Genomic DNA, 13051 nt, shown 5'->3' with positions numbered 1-13051 from the left:
TCCCAGGCTGGTGGACCGATTTGCCCCCCCTGATCAGACTTGCTCCCACTTTGCCTGTTTTTAAATCTTGTTTAACGCCTACTTGTTCTCCCGTGCTTTTGAAGACCACGTATAACACTTACAGTATCAGTCTACACTCTTTTAAATTGGGTTTTTTATTTTATTGTGTCTTATATTGTTTTTACATCGTGTATGAGAGTTTTTCAGTCTTTGGCTATAAGTATGGTTTTATTTTCTCGTGTTTTTACATTTGTTTTTTGTCCTATCAGTTTTCTCTAAATGTATTTATGCTGCTTTTTATATATATTTATTTATGTACAGCACTTTTGGTCAACTCTTGTTGTTTTTAAATGTGCTATATATATTAAGTTGGATTGGATTGTTTTCTTTAGTAAAGTATTTTCTCCTTGTGTTTTCCTGTCTTTTGTTTTCCCGCCTGTGTATGATTGTGTTCACCTGCTGCCCCTGTGTTTCACCTGCCCTCTCCAGCTGTGTCTTATATCTGTGGTTAGTCTATATATGCCTGTGTTCCCCAGTGTTCTCTCTGTTTGATGTCTATGTTCCTGCCAGTGTCCCAGAGTTCCTGCCTGTGTTCCCGCTCTTGTCCCTCATGTCCTCCGGTCTGTACTTGTTTAAGTTTTCTTTGTTTTTGTTTGACCTAGTTCTGGTCCCCGTTATTTTTGTATCAGCTTTATTTAATAAAGCTCACTTTTTGTCTACACTTTTATAGATGCCTCCTGTGTTTTAATGCGTGTTGGTCCAACTTGTGCTAAACCTGTAACAACATGATGTCAAATCTGCATGCAACCATATTTAAAAGTATGTTTTAGTCATAAACAATACATTTATGCATTTAGGCTATGTTCCACAATCATTCAAAGTAGCAGTGATAAAACCGCTTCTTAAAAAGCACAACCTCGATCCAGAGGTTTTAGCCAACTATAGACCTATTTCTAATCTTCCGTTCCTCTCAAAAATTCTTGAGAAAGCGGTCGCAAAACAGTTGTGTGATTACTTAAAAAACAATGATTTATTTGAAGATTTTCAGTCTGGCTTTAGAACACATCATAGCACAGAGACAGCTCTGGTTAAAGTCACAAATGACATTCTAATAGCCTCAGACAAGGGACTTGTCTCTATTCTTGTTTTGCTCGATCTTAGTGCTGCATTTGATACTATCGACCATGATATCCTATTGCAAAGACTAGAGCACTTAGTTGGCATACAGGGAACTGCTTTAGGCTGGTTTAGGTCCTATCTATCTGAACGCTCTCAGTTTGTACGTGTTAACGATGAATCTTCCACGCAAACCAAAGTTAGCCATGGAGTGCCACAGGGCTCAGTGCTCGGACCTATTTTGTTCACATTATATATGCTTCCGTTAGGCAATATTATAAGGAATCATTCTGTAAACTTTCATTGTTATGCGGATGATACTCAACTATATTTATCAATCAAGCCTGATGAAATTAATCATCTAAATAAAATTCAAGACTGCCTTAAGGACTTAAAAACGTGGATGACCTTAAACTTTTTGATGTTAAACACGACCAAAACTGAAGTTATTGTACTTGGCCCGAAGAATCTACGAAACAAATTATCTAAAGACATACTAACTATGGATGGCATTAATTTGGCCTCCAGTGAGACTGTAAGGAATCTTGGTGTTATATTTGATCAGGATTTATCCTTTAACGCCCACATAAAATCAATTTCAAGGACCGCCTACTTCCATCTACGTAACATTGCAAAAATCAGGCATATCTTGCCTCAAAACGATGCAGAGAAACTAGTCCATGCATTTGTTACTTCTAGGCTGGATTATTGTAACTCTTTATTATCAGGGAGTACCAAGAAGTCAATCAAGTCGCTTCAGCTGATTCAAAATGCTGCGGCTCGTGTACTAACCAGAGTTAGGAAAAGGGACCACATTACTCCTGTTCTGGCTGCCTTACACTGGCTCCCTATAGAACACAGGATATAATTTAAAATTCTTCTTCTCGCCTACAAAGCCCTTAATGGGCAGGCGCCATCTTACCTTAAAGAACTCATTATACCCTACTGTCCTACTAGGGCATTGCGTTCCAAGAATGCAGGGTTGTTGGTTGTTCCTAGAATCTTTAAAAGTACAATGGGAGCCAGAGCCTTTTCTTATCAAGCTCCACATTTGTGGAATCAGCTTCCAGTTTGTGTTCGGGCGGCAGACACCCTATCCGTTTTTAAGAGTGCGCTTAAGACCTTCCTTTTTGATAAAGCTTATAGTTAGGGCTGATTAGATTCAGCCCCTAGTTTTGCTGATATAGGCTTAGTTTGTCGGGGGACATCTTACTTCTTCCTTCTCTCTGTCTATACCCGTGTACACTCATGTTCCGATTAACCCAGCTTCCCCAAATGTCTTTCTTTTTGGTGTCTATATACGCTGGGATCCGGAGTCATGGATGATCCTGCGGTCCTGTGTCCTGGATCGCGAGCGCTGGATCTTGAGTCGTGGCTGTGGTCCTGGATCATAGGTCCTGGATGGATATCCTCGTGGATTCATCTTCCTATTATACACACATGCATTTCCAAACATTTGGACTACCTATGTTGCAAATGTATTATCTTTTCAATTTACACACGGCATCTATTGCACGTCTGTCCGTCCTGGGAGAGGGATCCCTCCTCTGTTGCTCTCCCTGAGGTTTCTCCCATTTTTCCCTTTAAACTGGGTTTTCTTTGGAAGTTTTTCCTTGTACGATGTGAGGGTCTAAGGACAGAGGGTGTCGTATTGTCATACTGATATTCTGTACACACTGTGAAGACCACTGAGACAAATGTAACATTTGTGATATTGGGCTATATAAATAAACATTGATTGATTGATTGATTGATTTAAAACTTAGCACACATACGTACACTTAACCCACACATTTATTATGAAGGTGACACAGAACATTCTTATATAGTAATATGTTTTATATAAATAGAATACATATCTTGAATTCAGGAAGGTGGTGCTTGTTGGGATCAAGTGTTTATATGTGATTTCAGGCTACTGCTGATATCATGTGACTGAGGCCTGTGAAGTAGGACTTCTCCCTCTCACTCATCAGCTCCAAGTGAAGAGGCTGCTGGCAGAAGTCACACTCTGCTGAGGAGTGCAGCCTCAGCTCCATCCCCACCTCCTTCCACGTCTTCACCAGCCGGTCTGTGGAGACACAACAGAGAACAAAAAGCTGAGGAAACAACAATCTTAGCCGAACATTGTAGACATAAGTTATACCTAACATTTAAGTTTCAAATTAGAGTTTTAATTGTTTTCTAATGTAGCTATTGGACTTCAGAATTGCAATATTCCCTAAAATATATATATTTATATACTTTTTTTATTTGACTAAAGAATTGTACTTTCACCCGAATGTAATATACTCAGGAGTGCAAAGCCCAACACAAAATACTTCAGATATTTTAAGATAATAGGATATGCGTCATAATTTAAAGTGGGCATACCAACAAAGTAGAACATCATCTGGGGAGTGTGGTAAGGTGTGGGTGCGATGCGCAGCAGCTCATCTCCTTTGGCCACAGTGGGGTAGTTGATTGCCTGGACGTAGATGTTGTAACGTAACATCATGATGTCACAGATCTCAGTGTTCTTCTCTGCATTTGCCACCTGCCAAACATTATAGTTCAGCGTCACATTTCTGCATCAGCACCAGTTTATCGGATCAATTATTAGTTTCCTTACCCGAACAGGAATAATGTGGCTCGGGCAGTGGACCACTGGGAGGCCCGAGTCCATCAGCATCTGTCGGAGCAGCTTGACGCCCCTCTGATGTTTCCTCCTGAGCACCTGGCCTTCCTCACTTTTCAGGACCTTGATGGACTCCTTTGCGCCCGCTAGCACCATGGGGGGCAGGGAGGTGGTGAAGATGAAGCCTGCCGCGTAGGAGCGCACCGTGTCCACCAGAGCGCTGGTGCTGGCGATGTAGCCGCCCACGCAGCCAAATGCCTTTCCTGGAAACAAAACCCAAAACAAGTCAGAGGCACATATGGAACTGGTCAGAGTGTTAGGATATGTTTCCCCCCATTATTGAGGGTTCAACTTACCAAGGGTACCTGAGATGATGTCCATCTTGTGCATGGCTCTGTCTCTGTCCCCGATCCCTCCTCCTCTGGGTCCATACAGGCCCACAGCATGGACTTCATCCACAAAAGTTATGGCACCAAACTTGTGGGCAATGTCACACATCTCCTCAAGAGGGCACACAGCCCCTGTAAAAAGAACAATTCTGCTTATTCCTATTCTTAATTTTAAGTCACGTTATTTTGGATTTGTATATTAAAGTAAGAAGTTACAATTTCCTGGCACTGACATGGAGGGATTGTCACTTACCATCCATTGAATGCACCGTCTCAAAGGCAACAATTTTAGGAGTGGAGGGGTCCGACTTCTCAAGCAGCTCTCGCAGGTGGCTGACGTCATTGTGACGGAAAATGAACTTCTTCACTCCGCTGTTTCTTATACCCTGGATCATTGAGGCATGGTTGCCAGCGTCAGAGTACATTTCACAACCTGAAGGAGTAAACACATTTAAAAGAAGTTACATTTTCTACTATGGATTTCAGTAAATCAGCAAAAACATGGAACTTAACTTCACATGTTGTAATATTTACCTACTTAATTTAATTTACCTGGAAGCATTTTTGCCAGAGTAAACAACGTGGAGTCATTGGCTACAAAGCAGGAAGTGAACAGCAGTGCGGCATCCTTCTTGTGCAGGTCAGCTAGCTCCTGTTCCAGTTCCACGTGAAATTTGCTCGTCCCTGAAATATTTCGTGTGCCTCCAGCACCGGCACCATGCTTTCTTACAGTCTCCCTTTAAGAAAAAAAAGAGTTGGTTTATTATCTTAAAACATTTTATTCTTGTTTTTTTTGTCAGTCTGATCAAAGATAATCAGCATCTTCATATGATTTCTGATCAATCGGGATTACGGGGGATCCCTAATCAGTGCGCCAACTCACATAATTGTCTGGGTGACTTTGGGGTGACGACTCATGCCAAGGTAGTCGTTGCTGCACCACACAGACACCTCTGTGCGGGCATAAACTGACTCTGAGAAGTCGTCTGCCATGGGGAATGAGGAGGCCAGCCTGTTCACGGTCTTAAAAACTCTGTACGTGTGATCCTTCTTCTGGCCTTCAATCTTCTTTTCAAAATACTTGTCATACTGGAAGGTGATGGCTAATGGACAATACATGGAAAAAGGATTTTAGATGCTTCAACAAAAATCTATTTAAGTATTTTTGTTCATTTTGAACATTTCTTTCTTACCCTCAGGCAGATTGTCCTTGAGCAGGTGAGACACTTTGGAAGATATAGGTTTAGAAAACGTTTTTGGTGTCTTTGTGTTGTTTATGTCTGCCTCGATAAGTTCCACAACTGATAAATCCACATCTTTTTTCCCTGTTTAAGAAAGATGTTATCTTAATAAATGCATGACATCAACTTGCTATGAACATGTCACCAGAGTGTCAAGGCTACAAGCGATGACCTTTTTACAAATGACAAGACCGACTGTGTGTATTCAACTAAAGGTGTGGCTGTGTGTTAGCTTACCTGTGCGAACAGAATGCATTTCCTGGACGTCCTCTTGCAGCTCCATCCGGGCCTCTCTTACTACCCTGTTGTTTTTCTGCCCCATTTCTGCAGCCAGGAAGGGGCATTTGGAGCCTGCAGTTTGACCAGCAGGTGGCGTAAAGTGACCTGGGGGCATCTTAACTTCCTGCTTCTGATCTAGGGACAGCAACACAGTTCATAATCATAAGCTATCTACAGAATTACTATTGTTAGCATTCAAATATTTTGAATTGTGAAAGAGGTAATCATACATAATATGATGCATTACAACTGACCTTCATTTGTTGGTGTGCCTTTGGACGAAGAAGCTGAAGAGGACAGTGCTCGGGCCAGAGGTCTGGAGGCCAGGTCCATCATCACGGGGCATCTTTGGGCATATCTCCCCAGCGACACCTTCCCAGCCAGATGCAGGACACCGGGAACTACAGTGAGGAAAGGGCACCGGCGGATTGCTGCCTCCATGTGAGATACCCTTGAACTAAATTAAAAGGAGAAAAGACAACCCATTACATACACAACACAAAGATCAGCATTAAAATGCAACCTTAAATAAAAGGTGGATACCATAGGCAGCGTAATGAAGAAATATTCAAATTCATCGAAGTACAATTTTAACAGGTAACATTTGAGATTTTTTTTACAAAAATGATCCCCAAAAAATCTTGCTCTCCGTTGTCTCCTTTAGTGCCACTCTTTTACCTGAACACATCCCAGTCCACCTTGATGTAACACAAAAACCTCTTGCGAAACATGACGAAAAACTCCACACTGACCAGCGACACCCAAGAGAAAATGATGTTTAAAACCAGAGAGAACACTTTCATTCCTGCTTCCCTGTAGTCAGCTGTCCTTGACAAGTCTGAGAGGGAAGGCCTCTCAAGGACCTGTCTTGAAACGAAGGAGAAAATGAGCCATCTGGCTGCTGGTGAGATGGAACATATGAAGGCTATAGGCCAGGGGTGGGGAACCTTTTTCCATTTTTTTGGGGCGGGGGGGGGGGGGGGGGGGGGGGGTGCGCCATAGTTTATGGACGCTGTACGCGATATAGGCTTAGTTCTGTTAGTATAAGATAATAAGATGTACTTTGTTGATACGAAATTGGGAAATTGTGAAATAATTTTGTTTTTTTTCTAACTTTTTTTTTTTTTCCGGCGCCCCCCATTGATTGATGCTCTGTAATTGACTGTATGATCAGTATGACAGATGAACAGATCGCCACTGGGTTTACAACTAAAGACACAGCCACGCAAAAACTGCGGCATGTGTACGGCTCCTTCTGGGTACTGCAATTTTTGGAAGTGGGAGCGGCGTTCTGATGCTCTCCATCAGACCTACACCCCGTCAGACGAGACATATACCACGTGATGACACGTTTGGCTCGTGTTGTGTTCAAGGACCCTGACCTTGGCCAGGAAAAACAGGCACTCGCTTGTTTAATTTGTTTGCGGTCTAGATTCCTTTAATTTTTTTCTTTTTTGCGTGTGTTTATAAATTACCTCGGGGGCCGTACCAAATGGTCTTGCGGGCCGTATACGGCCCGGAGGTTCCCCACCCCTGATATAGGCTATATGAACTGTAACAGACTAACCATCATATAGCCTATTACTGGGTCTCATAAGATCCACCAAGTGGAAAGTTATGTTATGTAAAGTCCGTACTGTATAGTCTCTCCTTTGCATTGTCAATGTTACCGATTCATAACTGCTTTATTTCTAGAAGTTAACTTTTTCTTGAGGAAGCTGATCTTGAATCAGAATTCAAATGTAAAATGACCACTGTTGTACAACGGATTACCTACATTTACACAACTTTCTTTTATCATGTTTTACATTTAACCAAATCGCAACCTAAAAAACCCCCAATGAAAACAGTATTGACAGAGATCTAAATCTGCAAAAGTGGTAAACACTATATATTCCACAGCATCCAGTTGCTTTTTATGTTATTATTACTAACAACATGTTTGAGAAAAGAGTGTTGCTTACAAAAATAAATCTCGTAAAATATTCACACTGGAACTGAACAGGTATGTTTTGAAAATCAGTTTTGATCAATAAAAGCCAATTAAGTCAAGGTTTTAGTGATGGAAGACAGAAACAGTTACTATCTTATTTTGAAGGAGCTAGACATGAGACATGAGCCATGTAAACCATCCCGGCTATAAACCCTCATGCAGTTCTTACAGTAACCCACCTGGTTTGTGGTTTAAATACTGCGCAGTCTTATGCTCCTCGGCACTTTTCCAGTCGAATCTTTTTGGGAAGAAACAACAGCTGGAGAAATGACATTTCGGTCACCACAATGACGTAGCGGTAGTATGTTGCACAATAAAAGAGCCCCGCCCCCCAGCAGTGCCAAAGATCGTCTATTGAAACAGGAAGCCTCGTCTGTTCATCTGAACACAGAAACTAGTTATACACAGTTTATACTTTAAATGTAAAATAAATAACACTTATTTTTTATTGGAATTCGATCATGTGTTAAAATGACTAGATTGTTAACCAATGCTAAATAAGATCTTAGTGGTATGAAGCATATAATTTACAGCATTAATAATTAAAATCTCATTCTTAACTGTGAATGATTTTCATTTATTTAACATTAGAAATGTATTAGTCTGGCAAATGACAGAACCACAATCAAGACTTCAATGCTGAAGGGCCAATGTATCTATGGTGGGGGTCAGCACACATTTGAAAGGGAGACAACGGATGACCAAGAAACTAGTGACTAGCTCAATTCATTTTTGAGGGATCTGTGAAGAACATGACAACAGCTGCACTACTGGTATTTAGTATACCAGCAATTGAGGGTGGACAAGTTTACTACCACTTAAGTTTTAAATAATTGTGTTAATTACTTATTGTAAAGAATTTGAACATTCTTTTGTGTCACATTTTCATTATTAAGTTGATGTATAACTGTATAGTATCTTAATTGTTTAAAATATAAGGTGACTAAAAATGGCAACCGTATTTTCAGTTTTGGCAACCAAAAGCTGATGCCTGGTTGCCAGCCTGGCAACCACTTTTAAAAGTTAGCGTTGAGCCCTGAATCTAAATGTTGTGTTTTTTAGCGTTACCTGGTGATTTCAGAGAAAGCTCTCTGGGAAATGTTGACTTACTGTCTGTCAGTGTTCGACATGAAGCTAGAAGCTACCTTACATTACACAGTTGATCCTGAGTCCTGTCAGTTAAAGTGTTTCATAGTTAGCTTAGCTAAGCATCAACCTAGCACTGAAATATATGGATGTTATGTGACAGTATTTCTGAGAAAAAGTCAGCTGCAATGGTGGCATAGTTGCCACTGCTTTACGTGTCGACAGCATGTTTGAACGTATTTGCAGCAGTAAATGTGGCAGTTTGGCCACTGACGTTGCCATAACAACACCTGCATTTAAATGTGCAACCTCTTTTTGTGACAGATTTTTGCATGAAATTATAATTCTTCTGATTGATATTTCCTATTGACAGCTAGTTTCTATGTGAACATTATGAGATGGACCGCCAGCTAACAAGCTTTATATACAAATATTTCAGATCAAAGCTAATCCAGTGGGGCTCCTGAAAGGGGGCAAGGGACACTATGCTCCCAAATATTAAGCCTTGACCCCCATCTTAAAATTGATATGATCAAAAAATTATCTGCATTGTCTGAGGCCTTTTTTCCTCATTATCATGTCAAATTGTACAGCTTTCCTTAGTGTTGAATGCAGAAAGATGACTATAGAGTATTAAGTGAAAATGACTATATTAAAGTGTTAAGTGAATATATTAAGTGAATTACTCAAACTGCATTTGTAGGAATGATTCTGTCCTATTGGCAGATAACTACTCTAACAGTGATATCTGCAAGAGGTTTCCAATGTAAATGTAACTATTTTCAATTGGTTAGTATTACATTTTGTGTGTGGTGACACTCATTTTAATGAAGACAAATGTGTGTATCTTGAAATTCATTTATTTGACAGAGCTGGAAACTGATTGACTTACATACTTGTTTGTGTTTACCTACACAGTCATCACAGATGAGCCAAACAGAGTAGAGGATGAAGAAAGGGGAACAGGAGAAAGGGACACACAAGAAGGAGATACAACAGACAAGAACGACAATGGAGACAACAATGAACAGGAACCCCAGAACAGACAAGAGTCAATGGGTAACATGACTGATTTAGGGACTGCAGATACAGGGCCAAGGCAAGTGAGACATCACTGCTTTCCATCCAGCATGTTTGGCCAGCAAAAGAGATCATTTCAACCGCAAACAGCAAGTGATGAGGGAAGCAGCAAGAGATGAGGGATTATTATTTCCTCCTTCCATCCCTTTTTTCTGTTTAATCTGATTACTAACAACTTCTAATAATTTGACATAGTTTATGATTTAATTGGAAAATGAAGTGTTTTAAAATAATAAATCCGTTTCTGATTCTGATTCTTTGATATATGGGTGTTAAGAGATGTATCCATATCTCTTAATGTTGCTCTCAAAGTGCACAAGATTGATGCTTTTAACTTCAATATTTAAAAAAAATCTTCCTGGGGGACCCCAGAGGAGGTGAGTTCCCCCAAAAATAGCACTTTATCTCTGCTTATGTAACTCCGGTGTAGTGTCCCCTCGGCAACAGATCACTCAGAGCTGATTACTTTCCTGCATTTCAATGGACAGCATATAAAAAGGACACATGAGCTGCATTGCTTAAGAGATCCTCACATGCTATCTCTTTTACAAAATAAGTGTCCAGTCAACAACAAAACATCTGTGATCGTATAGTGGTAGTATATTTTTCACAAGCAATGTGAAACATTAAACTTATACAAACTGGTGTACAAAACTCACATACCTGCGTTGATCTCCTGGAGTGTCTCTACTCTTTCTTCTCCACATCTCTTGTCCACCATCAGAGATTGCAAACATTTCAGAAACAGCTAGAGGTAGGGGACAAACACCTTGTTTGCTGGGGATGTCAAAAACCTCCCTGCTTTGATTAAGACTTTAGGGAGCCTTTCAGCCCCTCTAGCAAAGGGACTGGAAAGCAAGCTTTGAAAATGCAGTACCATCTACATGCTTGTCATGTTCCAGACACTGCTCTCAACCACTCAGGGCTTCCAGACACTGCTCTCAACCACTCAGGGCCTACACAAATACCTGCAGAAAGAAACAATTGACTTGGTGCAGGCAGTAGATTACAAAACAGCAGTTGAGAACACACTGAAAACTTACCGAAGTAACAAGAAAGCACATGAGGTCTATGACAAGACCAAGGCCCTGTGCAATGATCTTGATATTCCCGAAACTGTGACAGAGGAAGAAGCGTAGAAACATGGAAGACTTTGTAGTCAAGGCATCATGTGGAGCAATGTGAAACATTAAACATAAATAAACTGGTGTACAAAACTCACATACCTGCATTTCAATGGACAGCATAAAAGGACATGTGAGCTGGGTTCTGGTGCTCAGATTAGCTATTGATGATCACGTTCCATCCATCCATCCATCTTCTCCCGCTTATCCATGGTCGGGTCGCGGGGGTAGCAGTTCCAGCAGAGAGCCCCAAACTTTCTTTTCCCTGGCGACATCAACCAGCTCTGACTGGGGGATCCCAAGGCGCTCCCAGGCCAGCGAAGAGATATAATCCCTCCACCTGGTCCTAGGTCTACCCCTTGGTCTCTTCCCAGCTGGACGTGCCTGGAACACCTCCCTAGGGAGGCGCCCAGGTGGCATCCTAACTAGGTGCCCGAACCACCTCAACTGGCTTCTTTCGACGCGAAGGAGGAGCGGCTCAACTCCGAGTCCCTCCCTGATGACCGAACTTCTCACCTTATCTCTAAGGGAGACACCAGCCACCCGGCGGAGGAAACCCATCTCGGCCGCTTGTATCCGCGATCTCGTTCTTTCGGTCATGACCCATCCTTCATGACCATAGGTGAGGGTAGGAACGAAAATGGCCCGGTAGACAGAGAGCTTTGCCTTCCGGCTCAGCTCCCTTTTCGTCACAACGGTGCGGTAAAGCGACTGCAATACCGCTCCCGCTGCTCCGATTCTCCGGCCCATCTCACGCTCCATTGATCCCTCACTCGAGAACAAGACCCCGAGATACTTGAACTCCTTCACTTGGGGTAAGGACTCATTCCCTACTTGGAGTGGACAGTCCATCGGTTTCCTGCTGAGAACCATGGCCTCAGATTTGGAGGTGCTGATCCTCATCCCAGCCGCTTCACACTCGGTTGCGAACCGATCCAGTGAGTGCTGAAGGTCGCAGACCGATGAAGCCATCAGAACCACATCATCTGCAAAAAGCAGTGGTGCAATCCTTAGTCCACCGAACTGCAGACCCCCCCCCCCACGACTACGCCTCGAAATCCGATCCATGTATATTACAAACAGGATTGGTGACAAAGCGCAGCCCTGGCGGAGGCCAACCCTCACCGGAAATGGGTCCGACTTACTGCCGAGGACCCGGACACAGCTCTCGCTTTGGGAGTACAGAGATTGGATGGCCCTGAGTAGAGACCCCCTCACCCCATACTCCCGCAGCACCTCCCACAGTAACTCCCTGGGAACCCGGTCATACGCCTTCTCCAAGTCTACAAAACACATGTAGACCGGATAAGCGTACTCCCAGGCCCCCTCCAGGATCCTTGCGAGAGTAAAAAGCTGATCCGTCGTTCCACGACCAGGACGGAATCCGCATTGTTCCTCCTCAATCTGAGGTTCGACAATCGGCCTGACCCTCCTTTCGAGTACCTTGGAGTAAACTTTCCCGGGGAGGCTGAGTAGTGTGATGCCTCTGTAATTGGCACACACCCTCTGATCCCCCTTTTTGAAAAGGGGGACCGCCACCCCGGTCTGCCACTCCTTCGGTACCGTTTCCGACTTCCACGCAACGTTGATGAGACGTGTCAACCATGACAGTCCCTCAACACCCAGAGCCTTCAGCATTTCCGGGCGGATCTCATCCACCCCCGGGGCTTTGCCACTGTGGAGTTGTTTGACGACCTCAGTGACCTCCCCCCGGGAGATTGGCGTTGATCCCCCGTCATACTCCAGCTCTGCCTCTAACATAGAGGGCGGAGTTGTCGGGTTCAGGAGTTCCTCAAAGTGTTCCTTCCAACGTCCCAACACTCCATCAGTTGAGGTCAACAACGTCCCATCCTTACTGTACACAGCTTGGATGGTTCCCTGCTTCCCCCTCCTGAGGTGTCGGACAGTTTTCCAGAACAACTTTGGTGCCGCCCGAAAGTCCTTCTCCATGTCTTCTCCGAACTTCTCCCACACCCGCTGCTTTGCCTCGGCCACGGATGAGGCTGCTGCCCTTCGGGCCTGTCGGTACCTTGCAACTGCTTCGGGAGTCCCCCGGGATAACAAATCCCTGAAGGCCTCCTTCTTCAGTCGGACGGCTTCCCTGACCACCGGTGTCCACCAGGAGG

The 13051-nt window shown here is 43.1% G+C and overlaps 1 protein-coding gene across 2 annotated transcripts; it reads right to left on the bottom strand.

Moving 5' to 3' along the window:
- Window positions 1-2909: 2909 nt before the first annotated feature.
- On the bottom strand, window positions 2910-7908 carry LOC117449808 (5-aminolevulinate synthase, non-specific, mitochondrial-like). Of its 2 annotated transcripts, none has more exons than XM_034087700.2 (11): window positions 7815-7908; window positions 5897-6099; window positions 5601-5777; window positions 5316-5447; window positions 5006-5225; window positions 4675-4859; window positions 4376-4555; window positions 4090-4254; window positions 3728-3996; window positions 3490-3652; window positions 2910-3187 (listed from the first exon to the last, which is right to left on the bottom strand). In XM_034087700.2, exons 2-11 carry the CDS (start codon window positions 6081-6083, stop codon window positions 3027-3029), a joined length of 1839 nt encoding a protein of 612 aa, XP_033943591.1. In that variant the 5' UTR covers window positions 6084-6099; window positions 7815-7908; the 3' UTR covers window positions 2910-3026. The 2 variants fall into 2 exon arrangements, with proteins under 2 accessions (XP_033943591.1, XP_071059706.1); XM_071203605.1 differs by having other exon boundaries at window positions 4099-4254.
- Window positions 7909-13051: the final 5143 nt, after the last annotated feature.

This window comes from Pseudochaenichthys georgianus, chromosome 7 (assembly GCF_902827115.2).
Source record: "Pseudochaenichthys georgianus chromosome 7, fPseGeo1.2, whole genome shotgun sequence".
Lineage (NCBI taxonomy): Eukaryota > Metazoa > Chordata > Actinopteri > Perciformes > Channichthyidae > Pseudochaenichthys > Pseudochaenichthys georgianus.
Note: the sequence above shows the minus strand (reverse complement) of the source record. Positions and strands in the feature narration are given on the sequence as shown.